Source organism: Natator depressus, chromosome 24 (assembly GCF_965152275.1).
Source record: "Natator depressus isolate rNatDep1 chromosome 24, rNatDep2.hap1, whole genome shotgun sequence".
Lineage (NCBI taxonomy): Eukaryota > Metazoa > Chordata > Testudines > Cheloniidae > Natator > Natator depressus.
This window is the reverse complement of record NC_134257.1, coordinates 22853409-22869970: the sequence shown is the minus strand read 5'-3', so window position 1 is coordinate 22869970 and position 16562 is coordinate 22853409. Positions and strand designations below refer to the sequence as shown.

The 16562-nt window shown below is 53.6% G+C and overlaps 1 protein-coding gene across 4 annotated transcripts in view; it reads left to right on the top strand.

The window, feature by feature from the left end:
- Positions 1-16562, top strand: part of BCAM (basal cell adhesion molecule (Lutheran blood group)) — a 38704-nt gene that overhangs the window by 10017 nt on the left and 12125 nt on the right. For all 4 annotated transcript variants that reach the window (XM_074938857.1, XM_074938856.1, XM_074938854.1 and 1 more), the window contains exons 2-8: positions 5385-5512; positions 6277-6493; positions 7041-7111; positions 7365-7461; positions 7724-7906; positions 15460-15584; positions 15824-15980. In XM_074938857.1, the coding sequence (XP_074794958.1) occupies positions 5385-5512; positions 6277-6493; positions 7041-7111; positions 7365-7461; positions 7724-7906; positions 15460-15584; positions 15824-15980 (978 nt within the window). The remainder of the gene's footprint in view (positions 1-5384; positions 5513-6276; positions 6494-7040; positions 7112-7364; positions 7462-7723; positions 7907-15459; positions 15585-15823; positions 15981-16562) is intronic.

The window sequence follows — 16562 nt, the reverse complement described above, 5'->3', positions numbered from 1 at the left end:
CCCTAACAGACACAGGAACATTTCCTTCACTGACACAATTCTCCGCAGTGGTAACAGGTAAGGGATAGGGATACTCATGTTCCACTAACCTTGAAGGCTGCCTAGGCTCATCTAAACTCTCTTTGCCTTCCCCTCCCTTAACGGATAAACTGTTGTTCCCCACAAATAGTGTCTTATTACACGGAGCTACTTTAAGCACATCCCTTTTACCTGGGTCAGGCTTAACTTTCCCAAGCTTTACCAGCCAACAGTGTATCGCTCACCAAGACTGTCCCCCTTCCTTCCTCAGTTAGGGCTTTAACCTGATCACCAACATTAATTTGCTCTAGAGAAACATTTCCCTGAGCCCTATCTAATGCCAGATTCACTTCTGAGATACCAGACAGACATTCTGAAATTTCTTCCACATATGCACTGCTTCTCTTCACAGATAAACAACTATCTTCCTCATACAAACATTTGGAGAAACCCTCCATAGGCAAATCCTTGCCCCTAGTAGACACAGATTCAGAATTATTTCATTCCTCTGACAGGTTTATGTCATCAACTTGACTGAACAAAGTTTTAATATTATCCCCAATCAAAAGAACCTTAGGCAATAGCTTCCTTACACCAGCTATAACTTCATGTTTAACACCTTTCCATTCAAGATGGGTTCTGGCTAAAGGCACACTTACAGTAAATTCATAGAGGATTACAACATTCACTCTCTTATTTGGTAAGTAATCTTCCTCTTTGACAAGATCTGCTTTAACAAGAGCTATGTTAGAAGCTGTAATTTGCCCTAAACAGCTTTTACTATTGACTTTTACATTCTCTGCAGAAGTTATGGGGTTACATTCATCCGAGCTCACAGTAAAAGCATTTACATAAAAGGTGGCAGTGTTGGGGTAAATTTGGTTACACAAAAACAACTGCTTAGAGTCGAACAACATACCAACATTGTTACAAAATGGATAGATTCTATCCCCATCTTTGCCGTTGAGAGGAGCTGGTTTTTCAGGATGATACAGTTCTTGTTCCTTTATTCTCTTGAGTTGGAGTGTAAGTCTGTCCACTTTTGCCTTAGCTTCTAGTTCCTGCAATCGAATACAGGCCATTCTTTGTTCATGTTCAAAACGCAGGCGTTCTCTTTCAGCAGCTTCTCCTTCCAGATCAGCTATTTTTTGCTTTAGTTCAAGTTCTAGGTGCTGGTTTCTCACTGCGAGCATTTTCACGGGGTCTGCTTCCTTATCACTGGCAATTAATAGATTTTTCAGTTCCTGCTCTGGGGCTTTTTGCTTCAAAGACAACCCTCTCTGTGAGCACAATTCTTCCAGGCTTTTTCTGTCAGGATCTCGATCAGGGGTCACTCACTGTAACTGATTTTTAACCCTTAAACTCTCCAGTATTAAAATTAAATGTTGACAAGTGTGTGGTTCTGATCGAAAAACCCAGTTAACCTGTGGTAATGTGTATGCAAGCATGACTACACCTCTGTGACCAGGGTCCTAGTGGGGAGCCAGCTGTGGTCACTCAATTAGGGTGAACTGCAAAGAATGGGGCAGCCAACCCCCAAAAAGCTGGTGGATATTCCAATACTTAGAGTCACCAAGCCAGCATAAAACACCACCTTTATTACCTTACTGGTCGCTTAGCAGTCCAGACAACACAGTTCCCTTAAAGTGATCTAGCCTCAGGCCTTCATCCAGGTACCCACATCAAATATGATGAAAATTTCCATAAATCTTATTTCATCATATAAAGGAAAAGGTTCTACCAATCCCAAAGGATCGGGCACATCACCTCCCAGGTTAATGAACGTTTCAGATCTTACCCAAATACACCCTACAGCCAATTCTTATTAACCAAACTAAAATTTATTAAAAAACAGAAGAGAGAGAGTATGGTTAAAAGATCATTATACATACAGACATGAGCTCCATTCTTGAGGTTCAGATTCATAGCAGAGATTGTGAGCTTTGTAGTTGGAAAGAGTTCCTTTAGAATTCAGTTCATAGTCCAATGTCCAAAGCTCATATTCAGAGCATACCAGCATAACTGGGACCTCAGTCTTGCGACTCAAACTTCCCCTGATGAAGCTTAAGCAGATCTGAGATGACAGAATCAGGACCCAAGGCTCTTTTATACAATTTCATGTCCTCTTTGACAAGTTGGGATTTCCTTGCAGAACAAAAGGTAATCAGGATGACTTTGAAGGAGGTCCATCACCGGTACTTAGCTATACGAATTCACATAAGGCTATATTTCAGAAGGTGGAGAAAGCTACTGGGGGGAGGCTGTTCTAGATTTGATTTTGACAAATAGGGAGGAACTGGTTGAGAGTTTGAAAGTAGAAGGCAACTGGGGTGAAAGTGATCATGAAATGGCAGAGTTCATGATTCTAAGGAATGGTAGGAGGGAGAACAGCACAATAAAGACAATGGATTTCAAGAAGGCAGACTTTTGCAAACTCAGGGAGTTGGTAGGTCAGATCCCATGGGAAGCAAGTCTAAGGGGAAAAACCATTGAAGACAGTTGGCAGTTTTTCAAAGAGACATTATAAAGGGCACAAGAGCAAACTATCCCACTGCATAGGAAAGACGGGAAGTCTGGCAAGAGACCACCCTGGCTTAACCAGGAGATCTTCAATTATCTAAAACTCAAAAAAAGAGTTCTACAAAAAGTGGAAACTCGGTCAAATTACAAAGGATGAATATAAACAAATAACACAAGTATGCAGGGACAAAATTAGAAAAGCCAAGGCACAAAATGAGATCAAACTAGCTAGGACATAAAAGGAAACAAGAAAACATTCTACAAATACATTAGAAGCAAGAGGAAGACCAAGGACAGAGTAGGCCAGATACTCAATGAGGGGGGAAAGACAATAACAGAAAATGTGGAAATGGCAGAGGTGCTTAATGACTTTGTTTCAGTTTTCACCAAGAAGGTTGGTGGTGATTGGATGTCTAACATAGCAAATGCCAGTGAAAATGAGGTAGGATCAGAGTCTAAAATAGAGAAAGAACAAGTCAAAAATTACTTAGACAAGTTAGATGTCTTCAAATCACCAGGGCCTGATGAAATGCATCCTAGAATATTCAAGGAGCTGACTGAGGAGATATCTGAGCCATCAGCGATTATCTTTGAGAAGTCATGGAAGATGGGAGACATTCCAGATGACTGGAAAAGGGCAAATCTAGTGCCCATCTATAAAAAGGGACATAAGGACAACCCGGGGAATTACAGACCAGTCAGCTTTACTTCTGTACCTGGAAAGATAATGGAGCAAATAAGCAATCAATTTGCAAACATCTAGAAGATAATAAGTTGATAAATAACAGTCAGCATAGCTTATGCTCAAATAAATTGGTTAGTCTCTAAGGTGCCGCAAGTACTCCTTTTCTTTTTGCGAATACAGACTAACGGCTGTTACTCTGAAACCAGTCAGCATAGAGTTATCAAGAACAAATCATTTCAAACCAACCCGAGAGCTTTCTTTGACAGGGTAACAAGCCTTGTCGATGGAGGGGGAAGCAGTAGATGTGGTATATCTTGACTTTAGTAAGACTTTTGATACTGTCTCGCATGACCTTCTCCTAAACAAACTACGGAAATACAACCTAGATGGAACTACTATAAGGTGGGTGCATAACAGGTTGGAAAATCGTTCCCAGAGAGTAATCATCAATGGTTCGCAGTCATGCTGGAGGGACATAACGAGTGGGGTCCCACAGGGATTGATTCTGGGGCTGGTTCTGTTCAATATCTTCATCAATGATTTAGATAATGGCACAGAAAGTACACTTATAAAGTTTGCGGACAATACCAAGCTGGGAGGGGTTGCAAGTGCTTTGGAGAATAGGATTAAAATTCAAAATGATCTGGACAAACTGGAGAAATGGTCTGAAGTAAATAGGATGAAATTCAATAAGAACAAATGCAAAGTACTCCACTTAGGAAGGATCAATCAGTTGCACGCATACAAAATGGGAAATGACGGCCTAGGAAGGAGTACTGCAGAAAGGGAGCTGGGGGGTCATAGTGGATCACAAGCTAAATATGAGTCAACAGTGTAACACTGTTGCAAAAAAAGCAAATATCATTCTGGGATGTCTTAGCAGGAGTATTGTAAGCAAGACACGAGCAGTAATTCTTCCATTCTACTCTGCACTGATTAGGCCTCAACTGGAGTATTGTGTCCAGTTCTGGGCACCACATTTCAGGAAAGATGTGGACAAATTGGAGAAAATCCAGAGAAGAGGAACAAAAATGATTAAAGGTCCAGAAAACATGACCTATGAGGGAAGATTGAAAAAATTGGGTTTGTTTAATCTGGAAAAGAGAAGACTCAGAGGGGACACGATAACAGTTTTCAAGTACATAAAAGGTTGTTACAAGGAGGAGGGAGAAAAATTGTTCCCCTTAACCTCTGAGGACAGGACAAGAAGCAATGGGCTTAAATTGCAGCGAGGGCAGTTTAGGTTGGATATGAGGAAAAACTTCCTACCTGTCAGGGTGGTTAAGCACTGGAATAAATTGCCCAGGGCGGTTGTGGAATCTCCATCATTGGGGATTTTTCAGAGCAGGTTGGACAAACCCCTGTCAGGGATGGTCTGGATAATACTTAGTCCTGCCATGAGTGCAGGGGACTGGACTAGAGACCTCTCGACTGGTCCCTTCCAGTTCTATGATTCTATGATTTGCTTTTTCCTCCACCATTCCCAGCACAGTTCAAAGAGAGATGAATACCGAGATATCCCATGTTTACAATTCATTTAAATGCTAGGATCATCTTTTAACCTCTGAATATCAGAATACAGCACAGACAGGGACTGTTGATGACATTGTTGACCCCACTCAGACATACACAAACAATATTTACATATCTCCCCACAGGTCTTCTGTGGGTTATTTATTTTGCAGGATGTTTAACCCTTTTTGGCCATGCGTCACACCCCCCATTCCCTTCATACCTCCCTTCTCCCCCTAACTCCACCTACATACCTCCCTTCTCCCCCTTCAACCTCCCCACTCCCTTCACCCCCTCGCTTCTCCCCTCTTTACCCCCCCACTCCCTACACACCTCCCTTCTCCCGCCTCAACCCCCACTTCCTCTGCCCTTCCTCTCACCCCATTCCCACTACCCCTCACCCATCCCCCAGCTCCTGAAATCTGCAGAGCTCTGGGGGCAGGACTGTGAGGGATGGAAGGAGACATGGAGACACCAAGCCATAGAGGGGTTGTTGGTTCTCTGGGGCTGGAGGAGGGGGATAAGGAGCCATGGGGGGGTGTTGGGTCGGAGGGACAATAGTGGGCCATAGGGAGCATCCAGGGGTGCTCTTGGCCCTGTGGGAACTATGGGGCCCTGTCTCACTCCTCCCCCCCATCCTGCCCCCCAGGCTGCCTGGCCGTGGTGCAGATCTCAGTGCCCGCGCAGGTCGAGGTGCTGCTGGGATCCCCGGTCACCATCCCCTGTACGCACAGTATCACCGGGTCGCCTGACGCCCGCCTGGTGGAATGGTTCATCGTGAGTATCCTGGCACGTGTGTGCGAGCGGCTGGGGAAGTGTGACTCGGGGAGAGGGTGTCATGGGGGGCTGGTGTGAATCCTGTCCCTGGGGGCTGGGGGGGGAGGGGTGCATGTGTCTCACTGTACATGGTGGGGGTTGTGTTACTGCCTGGGGGTGCTGTGGGTGTGAATCCAATTGTACTCAAAGGGGGTGTCAGAATCCCATGGGTGGGGCTGGATGTGACATCCTGTGTTTGTGTGTGTGTGTGAGAGAGGGGGCTGCGAAGGGGGTGTCCCCACACATGCATGTGCGAGGGAGGTGTTGAGGGTGAACCCCACACATGTGTGTGCGAGGGAGAGCATTGAGGGTAACTCTCTCACACATGTATGCAAGGAGGGGGCGTTGGGGTGAATCCCACACTCATAAGAATGGCCAGACAGGGTCAAACCAAAGGTCCATCCAGCCCAGTGTCCTGTCTGCCGACAGTGGCCAGGGCCAGGTGCCCCAGAGGGGGCGAACCCAACAGGTAATGATCGAGTGATCTCTCTCCTGCCGTCCATCTCCACCCTCTGATGAACAGAGGCTAGAAACACCGTTCCTTACGCAGCCTGGCTAAGAGCCATTCATGGACCTAACCTGGAATTTATCCAGTTCTCTTGTATCTGCAACACTTGTATCCTGTGTTTGGGGTGAATTCAACACTTGCGTGTGCAAAAGCGTGTTGGCAGGTGAATCCCGCTTGTGCAAGGGGGCAGTCACTAACTCTGTTCCCCTCCCCCCAGACGGACCGGGATGGGGAGCGGCGCCGTGTGGCTTACAGCGAGGGGGGTCGCGGGGGGGTGGACCAGGGCACCGAGTACTCAGGCCGTGTCCACATGGACCCCGATCTCAGCCTGGTCCTGCCGAAGGCTGACGTGAGCGACGAGCGGGCCTTCTCCTGCCAGGTGACAGCGGGCACTGCAGGCAGCGCCGAGGGGGTGGCCCAGCTCCGGGTGTACGGTGAGAGACACCCCCATGTGCCCTGGCACCCCCCAGCTTCCCTTCCCAGGCTGGCGGTAGACACCCTCCGGCAGCTGGCACTGCACCTCCTTCGCTGCCCCCATGCCCTAATCTTACCCCTTCCTTGGGACTGCGTCCCCTTCCCTCAGCCCCCCCACTCCAGCCCAGCCAGCCCTGAGCCCTCCCCTTGCGTGAGCCCCCTGCTCGCTAGGTTGAGGCTGGCTCCATGGATGGAGCTGCCCCTGGCCGAGCTCGCTGAAGCAGGCCCAGGGATCCCACTCACTTATGTCCACGTGCAGGGACACAGATGCTACAGGGAATGGGCCTCGCATGCTGGCCCCTCGCACGCCGGCCTCTCGCGCTTGTGACCTCCTGCAGCCCCGGCTGCTCGTGCCTCTGTGAGGCAGGAGTTGACTGACCCTTGCCCTGCAGACCTCTCCCCGGCGGGGTTCTCTGTCACTGCCCCCCCAACCCCGGCACTCTGGGCCTAGCCGGGCCCGGCCTGGTTCGGTTCGGTTTTCACGCTCACTCGCTCTCCTCCCTGCAGAACCGCCCGAGCCCCCGGTGCTCACCGCTAACCCCGGGATCCTGTCCGTGATGGAGCGGTCGGCATCAGAGGTGAGGTGACCCGGGGCAGGAAGGCACTAAGCTGCAGGAGTGGGGGCCCTTCCATGGGTGGGGGTCGGGTCCCATAGTTCATTAGGGTCACTCAGACCCAGCACTCTGGAACTGGGGTCCCCAGCCTCTGGTACCTCCCTCTGACCAAGGGGTCCCTGCACTGCGTGAGGGGGGAGGGGACATCTATGTCAGAGGTTGGGGGGATGGGTAAGGGGGGGCTGTGCTGGGAGTGATGTCTTGTGCCTGTGCCCAGATTGCCACCTGCAGCAGCCGGAATGCCAACCCCGCCCCCACCATCAGCTGGTTCAAGGATGGGGCCCGCCTGGAAGCCCCCACTGAACGCAATGACGGTAACAGAGACAACGCCCCCTCCCCACACCTGCGCTGCTGCTGGGCCCCTCCAGTTCCCCTGCCTGACTGCCAGGACCCCCCAGCCTGCCCCTCGCCCACCTCCCCAACAGCGTGTTCCCCGACCTCCTACTGGTGGTGCCCCCTGCCCTGACCTCTGTGCTCTCCCCCGCGCTGACCCCTGTGTTCTCGTCGTCCCCTCCCCCTGCGCTGACCCCTGTGTCCTCGTCCCCCCGGGTGCTGACCCCCCTGCTCTTCCCCCAGACCTTTACGTGGTGTCTCGCTCTGTGAAGGAGGCCTCAGGGCTGCAGTCTGTGTCCAGCACCCTCTATCTGCGCCCCAGCAAGGCCGATAAGGATGCCCAGTTCCAGTGCCTGGTCCAGTATCCACTGCCCCGGGGGCAGGTGGGCAACACCACCTCAGAGCGCTTCAGCCTCATGCTGCACTGTGAGTAACCCTCGCACCCCTGGGATACTGGCAGTACTAGTGTGCCGGCACAGGTATGGCATATGCACGAGGATGCTAGCCTTGCACAAGTGTGTTTGTGTGCACGTGCAGGGACACTAGGCTTGCATTGGCACTGACCCTGACACACGCACCAAGACTGGAAACCTCCCCCTGCCTTGCACAGACACGTGCAGGGACGCAGACCTTGCACACGCTTGTGCACAGTAGCACCAGTTCAGCCAGTACTGTCTGTGAGACATTCAGCCTGATATAGTGCTGTGAATTCAGCCCTGGCCTGCAGTCTCTCCCCTCACAGGCATGCCATTGGTTCTTACTGGTGTATGTGCATGATGGGGCTCTTGTGCAAAAGCATCTTGCAACTGCTGCACAGAAACAGGGGAATAATTTAACACCTTACACGATGCCCAAAAACCACAATTCCACAACTGAGGAAGAAAGCTGTGCTGGTTAAAAAACCAACCTTGTTTAGAAGGGAAGTGAAAGGCAACTACAGAATGTGTGTGTGTGTATATATGTGTGTATAATGGAAGAAAGGGGAAGTTGATAGGAATGAATATAAATCAGAAGTTAGGAATTGTAGAAAATTGATAAGGGAAGCAAAAGGGTGCTAGGAGCCGTCTATGGCCAGCAGAGTTAAGGACAATTATGAGCTTTAAAAAATGTATTAGGAACAAAACTAATCCTGATAATGGTATTGGTCTATTATTATACAGCTATGGTAGAATTATCACTAATAAGGCAGAAAACGCAGAAGTGCTCAGTAGATATTTCTGCTCTGTATTTGGGGATAAAACAGATTATATCTTATCACATGGTAATAACATTCTTTCCATTCCACTAGTATCTCTGAAGGATATTAAACAAAAGCTACTAAGGTTAGACCTTTTAAGTCAGCAGAACCAGATAAGTCTTATCCCAGAGGTTAAAGGAGCTGGCTGTTAATGTTGATTTTCAGGAAGTCTGGAGCCCTGGGGAAGTTCCAAAAGACTGGAAGAAAAAAAAGGTGATTCCAGTTTTTAAGGGGGTAAAACAGGGTGATCCAGGTAATTATAGGCAGGTCAGCCTGAGCTGAGCCTGGGCAAGGTAACAGAGTGGCCGATAGAAGCCTCAACTAAGAAGGAATTAAAGAAGGGTGATGTAGTTAATATGAATCATCAGGGGTCTACGGAATATAGATCCTGTCAAGCTAACTTGGTAGCTGTTTTTGATGAGATGACAAGTTTGATTGCTCAAGATAACAGTATTGACATGACTGACAGACTTCTGTAAGGGTTTTGGCTTGGTACCACAGGACGTTCTGATTAAAAATCTAGAAAGATAGAAAATGAACATAGCGCACAGTAGCTGGATTAAAAACTGACTAACTGATTGATCTCAAAATGTAACTAAACAGGGAATTGTCCCTCGAGCTGGTGGTTTTTCAGTGAGGCCTGCAGAGGTCTGTTCTTGGCCCTGCGCTTTTCACAATTTTATCCGTGACCTGGAAGAAAACAAAATCCTGCCAGATAAAGTTTGCTGATAACACAAAAATTGGGGGAGTGGTAAATACTGAAGAGGACGGGCCACTGAGTTAGAGAAATCTGGCTCACTGGGTAAGCTGGGCATCAACACACAATATGCATTTAACTATGGCAAAATGTCAATCGCACATCTGGGAATCTCGGCCACCCTTACGGGAGGGTGCTGGGAAGCAACAACTCTGGAAAAGATTTTTTTGGGTGGGGAGGCGGATAAGCAACTGAATGCGAGCTCCTGGCACGAAGCTGAGGCCGAAAGAGCTCTTGCGATCCTGGAGGTGTAAATGGGGGAACTGCCAGTAGGAGCAGACAGGCTATTTTCTCTCTGGATTTGGCATGGGCATGACTGCTGCTGGGATCCCGGGTCCAGGAGGATGTTGGTCGATTGGAGGGGGTCAGAGAAGAGCTAGAGATTGATGAAAGCGTCAGAAAACCTGCCTTGTAGTGATTGCCTCAGAACTCAAGGCTATTTAGTCTCACAGAGAGAAGGTGAAGGGGTGACGTGATCCCAGTCCAAGTCTCTACCTGGGGAACAAATATTTGCTAGCGGGCTCCTCAGTTGGGCAGGGGAAGGTCTGACACGCCCCAGCGGCTGGACAAATGCAGACAGAAATTTGCAGAGTTCAGGATTGAATAACCTACCAGGGGCCATGGGGGATTCTCTGTCAGTGCTGATTTTTAAACCAAGACAGGCTGTTTCCAGGGAGATAAGCCACAGGAACTCTCACAGAGTCCCCGGGCGATGCTCTGGAACTACTCCCTACGAAGCCAGGCAGGACTCTGGGGGAGCCTCCTCTCTGGGAGCAGCCTGTCTGCAGGACAAGAAGCTCACACGGCTTCCACCTTCCTGGGTCTGACCTTGGAGCATTCAACATCCCCTTCCACACCGTGCTCTTCCCACAGCGAGTCCGCCAAGGCGGGGTCCTGGGGAAGACAGAGGGTCCTGCACCCCAACTTCACAGTCAGATGTGACTCTCAGCCAGCGTAAAATAGAAGGTTTATTAGACGACAGGAACATGGTCTAACACAGAGCTTGTAGGTACAGAGAACAGGACACTTCAGTCAAGTCCATCTTGGGGCCAAGGAGGCCAGAGCCCCATCTGTGCCCCGCTCCATTTCCCCAGCCAGCTCCAAACTGAAACTCTCCAGCCCCTCCTCTGGCCTTTGTCTCTTTCCTGGGCCCGCAGGCCACCTGATCTTTGTTCTCCAACACCTTCAGTTGGCACCTTGCAGAGGAGGGGCCCAGGCCATCAGTGGCCAGGAGACAGGGTGTCGGCCATTCTCTGTGCAGACAGCATCACACTGGCCCTCTAGGGCTCTGCAACAATCACACCCCCTTATCCCACCACCTAGATACTTAAGAAATGCATAGGGGAAACTGAGGCACCCACACAGTATTCAGAGAAAACATTATGAACATTCCCACTTCGTGACATCTCTCCCCACTTCAAGACCAAACTGAGCGAGGTCACTTTATCCGGTGACCTGGGGAAGTCGAACCCACTGACGTTCCCATGGATGCCCCAGCATCTCTCCCATTCCTTGGTGGGAGTTACACCAGGGCCTTCCAGTTTCACGCCCTCCCTTAGGTCGGGTGTGCTTGATGGCACTCGCAGGCTGCATGTGGGAAAGTTTATGCGGCCCGTGCCTCTCTTGGTTAAGAGCCCCCATCTTGACCTTGGCCTTGGCCGGCTCTGAGCTTGGGCAGCCGCTCCTCACCTTGTGGCCCAGGTACGACACCTCTGCCATCCCCACCTTACACCTTCCAGCTGTTACCGTCAGTCCTGCCTCCTTGGGGTGACCCAGCCCCCTCTTCACCTGGAACACGTGTTCCTCCCAGGTCTGGCTAAAGACACACATGTCGTCAATGGACGCCAGGGCCAAGTTCTCCATCCCCCTCAGTAGCCGATCCACCCGGCGCTGGGGGGCGGCCGACGCCCCCTCAAGGTCGAAAGGCAGGACCAGGAACTCAGAGAGCCCCAAAGGGCTGGTGAAGGCAGATTTCAACCTGGCATCTGGGTCCAAAGGCACCTGCCAGTCGCCCTTGGTGAGATCCCTAGTAGAGAGGTAATGAGCCCCCCCAGCTTGTCTAGAATCTCATCAGGCTTAGGCATGGGGTAGGCAGGGCCACCCAGAGGACTCAGGGTGCCTGGGATCTTCGGTGGTGGGGGTCCTTCCGCTCTGGATCTTCAGGGCACTTGGTCGAAGACATGGAGCGGAAGGACCCCTGCCACCGAATTGCCGCCAAAGCCCCGGAGTGGAAGAAGTGGCGGTGGGTCTTCGGGGGCGGGTCCTTCACTCCGGGTGTGTTCGGCAGCATTGAAGAACCCGCTGTTGAAGTGCAGCTGAAAACTCTCCTGGGGGCCCCTGTGGGTCCAGGGCAAATTGCCCCACTTGCCCCCCCCCCCCCCGCCGGCGGCCCTGGGGGTAGGCATCGGACACCGTGATGGCATTAAGCTTCCAATAGTCCCCACAGAACCAGATTGACCCGTCTTCCTTGGGGAACAACCCCACGGGTGAAGCCCATGGGCTGTTGAATGGCTGGATCACCTCTAAAGCATGTCCTTGACCTCTCTCTCCAGGTTCTGGGCTGTTTTCCCAGTGACTCTGAACGGGGGACACCTGATGGGAGGATTGGCCCCCACCTCAGGGGAGAGATCCACCAGGGGGTCTTCACCCTTCTCCTCCCGACTGTCCCTTTCCAGGTCCAGGGGTCCCCTCACTCTCCTCCCACACAGCAGCTCGAAAGGGAAGAACCCAGTGGATTCCTGGGGCACGTCCCCGTACCATGGGTGGGGCAGGTCCTTGTCCCCATCCTGTGGATGCTGATTCATAGAAGTCCTCAGCATCATCCCCAGGGCCCCATAAACTCTCTCCACCAGCCCGTGGGATGGAGGGTGACCTGCAGAGGCCCGGGTGGGCTAGACCCCCCCATTTCTCCCACCAGCCCTGGAGCAGGGCTGAAAGGACATTGGACCCCTGGTCTGTAAGGACCCCGCTGGGGACCCCCCTCTGCTGAAGATGGTCAGCAGCGCGTCTGCCCTGGGGCCTGCCTCGGTGGAGGACAGAGCCCCTGCCCCTGGGTAGCAGGCGGCGAAATCCATCACCCCCAGGATGTATTTCTTCCCTGCCCGGGTCGCCTTGCTGAGGGGCCCCACTATGTCCAGAGCCCCCTTCTGGAAAGGTTCCTCTATGTTGGGCAGGGGTCTCAAGGGGGCTTCCCCCTTGTCCCAGCCTTCCCCCCCCCTCTGGCCGGGGTCACAGGACCTGCCGTGCTCCCGGGCTGCATCCCAGACTCCGGGCCAGTCACGGTGCTGCCTGGGGCCTGGATCCCCTGGCGTCCCGAGAGAGGGACATCGTGGGCCAGGTACGACAGCCGGCGGCGACACTTCTGGGGCACCCCCAGGGGCCTCCTGATCCCCCACGGTTCTACTTCCCCGGGAGAGCCCCTTCCCGGTACAGGAATCCCTTCTCCCACGGGGATCTGTCCCTGCAGCCTTCCCCACGGGGGTTTGCAGCCTGTGGCCAGCAAGTCCCCTCAGCCCCTCCAAGAAGGGATCCTTCTGCGGCTCGGTCTGGAATTGAGCTGCTGGGGGTGGGAGTGGGACCTGCTCCCTCTCGCGGACTGGGCCTGGGGTCACAGCCCCGCTGAGCCTTGTCCCTGGTCGCTCCCTCCCTGCCGTGGGATCACTTCCCAGCAGCGCCTCTGGACATGGCAAACCTGGTGGGCAGCCGTCCTGCCCTGCCTGTGGGTCCCCCCATTCAGCTTGTCTCCTCCCTTGCTCAGCGCTGCCCTTGCTGTCCCCGTGGGGGTAGGCAGCGAGCTCGCTGCTCTCCTTACAGCATCAGAGCCAGTGGGAGCCCCCTCTCCGGTGTGCAAGGGGGCGGGGAACATCTTGCCCATATGCTCAGGGTTTAGCTGATCGCCATATTTGGGGTCGGGAAGGAATTTTCCTCCAGGGCAGATTGGAAGAGGCCCTGGGGGTTTTTCGCCTTCCTCTGTAGCATGGGGCATGGGTCACTTGCTGGAGGATTCTCTGCTCCCTGAAGTCTTTAAACCACGATTTGAGGACTTCAATAGCTCAGGCATAGGTGAGGTTTTTCGCAGGAGTGGGTGGGTGAGATTCTGTGGCCTGCATTGTACAGGAGGTCAGACTAGATGATCATAATGGTCCCTTCTGACGTTAGTATCTATGAATCTCTCTGTCCCACCCAGCCCCAGGGGTCTGGTTACAGGCAGGCAGGTATCCTGAGCCTAGCAGCTCCTCCCCCTGCCAGCCAGGTCATCTGCATTTTCACTGACCGTTTCCCTCTCCGCTGATTGGTTCCCTGGATTCAAATTCAAACCCTCGGCCATTACAGGAGCAGGGCCTGGATCTGCTCCCAAAGAGAGACAGTCACCCCCCAACAGGGTCTCGCAGCTGGTATCCTGGAGAACCCCAACGACCAGCCAGCCCCACCCCTCCTGGGTCTGCACAAGGATCTGGGCCATAGGCAGGGCGAGGGGCTTCATCCCTGGCATCCTCACACGGCCCCTCAGCATCTGGTGAGGCTGCACCATCCGGGGCCTGACAACAGTTTGCTCTGTCCCAGGGTCTCGCCATCCCAGGAATGTCTCCCCATTGACATCTCCCATCCATCTCCGATCCCCAGATGGGGAACACGATCATGAAGACCCCCGTCTGGTTGGGGACAGGACTCTCGGGGATGCCTGGCTACCACTCCAGCTGCTCCCAGATCCTGCTATAGCCCCATTTGGGGTCAGGAATCTGCTCCTTAGAGCAGTCATCCTCCTCCAGCTGCACGGTTAACTCTGCTTTGGTGAACTATCCAATGCGCGACCCTCTCTTTCTGCACAGGGTTATAATGTCCTTATTAAGGAGACGGTGACAGGCCATCACTCTGCTTTTCAGCTCTAGGTTTTTTGCCTCCCCAAGCAGAGTGCTGCCAAAACCAAAAAGAAAGGGAGGGGTGGGGGGGGGACCAGAGTGCCACCCCTTGAAAAGAGCTGCCCCAAGCACGTGCTTGGTTTGCGGGTGCCTAGAGCCGGCCCTGGCTTGACGCTCGGTCCACGGGGTGCAGTCGATCCCACCGCTACCACCAGTTGTCACAGAGTCACTGGGCGATGCTCTGGAACTGCTCCAAAGTACTCCTCTCTGGGAGCAGCTTGTCTCCAGGACAAGAAGCTCACACAGCTTCCACCTTCCTGGGTTTGACCTTGAAGCATTCAGCATCCTCTGCCCCACCATGTGCTTCCCACAGCGAGTCTGCCCAGGCAGGCTCCTGGGGAAGCCAGAGGGTCCTGCCCCCCAATTTCGCAGTCAGACATGACTCTCAGCCAGCCAGGAAAACAGAAGGTTTATTAGACGACAGGAACATGGTCTGACACAGAGCTTGTAGGTACAGAAAACAGGACCCCTCAGTCAGGTCCATCTTGGGGGGCAGGGAGCCCAGACCCTGGTTCTGGGCCTCCCCCCATCTCCCCACCCAGTTCTAAACTGAAACTCTCCAGCCCCTCTTCTGGCCTTTGTCTCTTTCCCGGGCCAGGAGGCCACCTGGTCTTTGTTCTCCAGCCCCTTCACTTGGCACCTTTGCAGAGGAGGGGCCCAGGCCATCAGTTGCCAGGAGAAAGGGTGTCGGCCATTCTCTGTGCAGACAGCATCACACTGGCGCTCTAAGGCTCTGCAACAATCACACACCCTTATCCCACCACCTAGATACTTAAGAACTGCATGGGGAAACTGAGGCATCCACACAGTATTCAAAGAAAACATTAAGAACAGTCCCACTTCGTCACAGGAATGATATGGGGCAGGTCTCTGGCCCGCACTATGCTGGGGGCCAGACCAGATGGTCACAGTGGCCCCTTTTGGCCTTGGGGTGTGTGAACTAGGCAACTGCATGCACAGAGACCCTCGGTCACACACTCGCACTCCTGGTGCTGCTCCATAACCTCCCCCCATGCTGGGGTAGGGGTGTTAACTCATGACCTTTGACCCCACTCCCTACCCCCAGATTTCACGGAGAACGTGGCGTTCACGCTGGAGTCTCCCGTGGTGATCAAGGAGGGGGATGACGTGAGGCTGCGGTGCCAGGGGGATGGGCAGCCTGAGCCGGAGTACATCTTCTACCGAGTGCAGGTATCAGTGGGGATACCGGGCTTGGGATGGGGGGATGCTGGGCTGCCCAAGCCCCGGGGTGGGAGATCCCGGGTTTCCCCGGGCACCTGAGCCCTGTGGGGCTGAACTCTGTGGGGGTGGAGGAGGTGCCCGGGCCCCATGGGGCTGAGCCCTGTGGGAGGAGGGGGGTGCCCGGGCCCCGTGGGGCTGAGCCCGGGGAGGGATACCGGGCTGCCCTGAACACTTCCCCATCCCCCCAGGCCTCCCAGGCCGTGGAACTGGCCACCAAGCAGGACGGGGTCCTGACCCTGCCCAGCGTTTCCAGGGCCCACAGCGGGACATACCGGTGCCAGGTGCTGGACTTCGACAGCCCGCCCGAGGTGCAGCTGGAGAAGGAGGTGATCATCCACGTCAACTGTGAGTGCCCCAGGGGCTGCTGGGAGATACGCCATTCCCCCCCCCCCCCACGTCAACTGTGAGTACCCCAGGGGCTGCTGGGAGATACGCCATTTCCCCCCCCCCCCCACGTCAACTGTGAGTGCCCCAGGGGCTGCTGGGAGATACGCCACCCCCCCCCACGTCAACTGTGAGTGCCCCAGGGGCTGCTGGGAGATACGCCATCTCCCCCCCCCCACGTCAACTGTGAGTGCCCCAGGGGCTGCTGGGAGATACGCCACCCCCCCCCCCATCAACTGTGAGTGCCCCAGGGGCTGCTGGGAGATACGCCATTCCCCCCCCCCCCCACGTCAACTGTGAGTGCCCCAGGGCTGCTGGTAGATACGCCACCCCCCCCTCCCCACGTCAACTGTGAGTGCCCCAGGGGCTGCTGGGAGATACGCCATCCCCCCCCCCCCACGTCAACTGTGAGTGCCCCAGGGGCTGCTGGGAGATACGCCATTTCCCCCCCCCCCCACGTCAACTGTGAGTGCCCCAGGGCTGCTGGGAGATACGCCACCCCCCCCCCACGTCAACTGTGAGTGCCCCAGGGGCTGCTGGGAG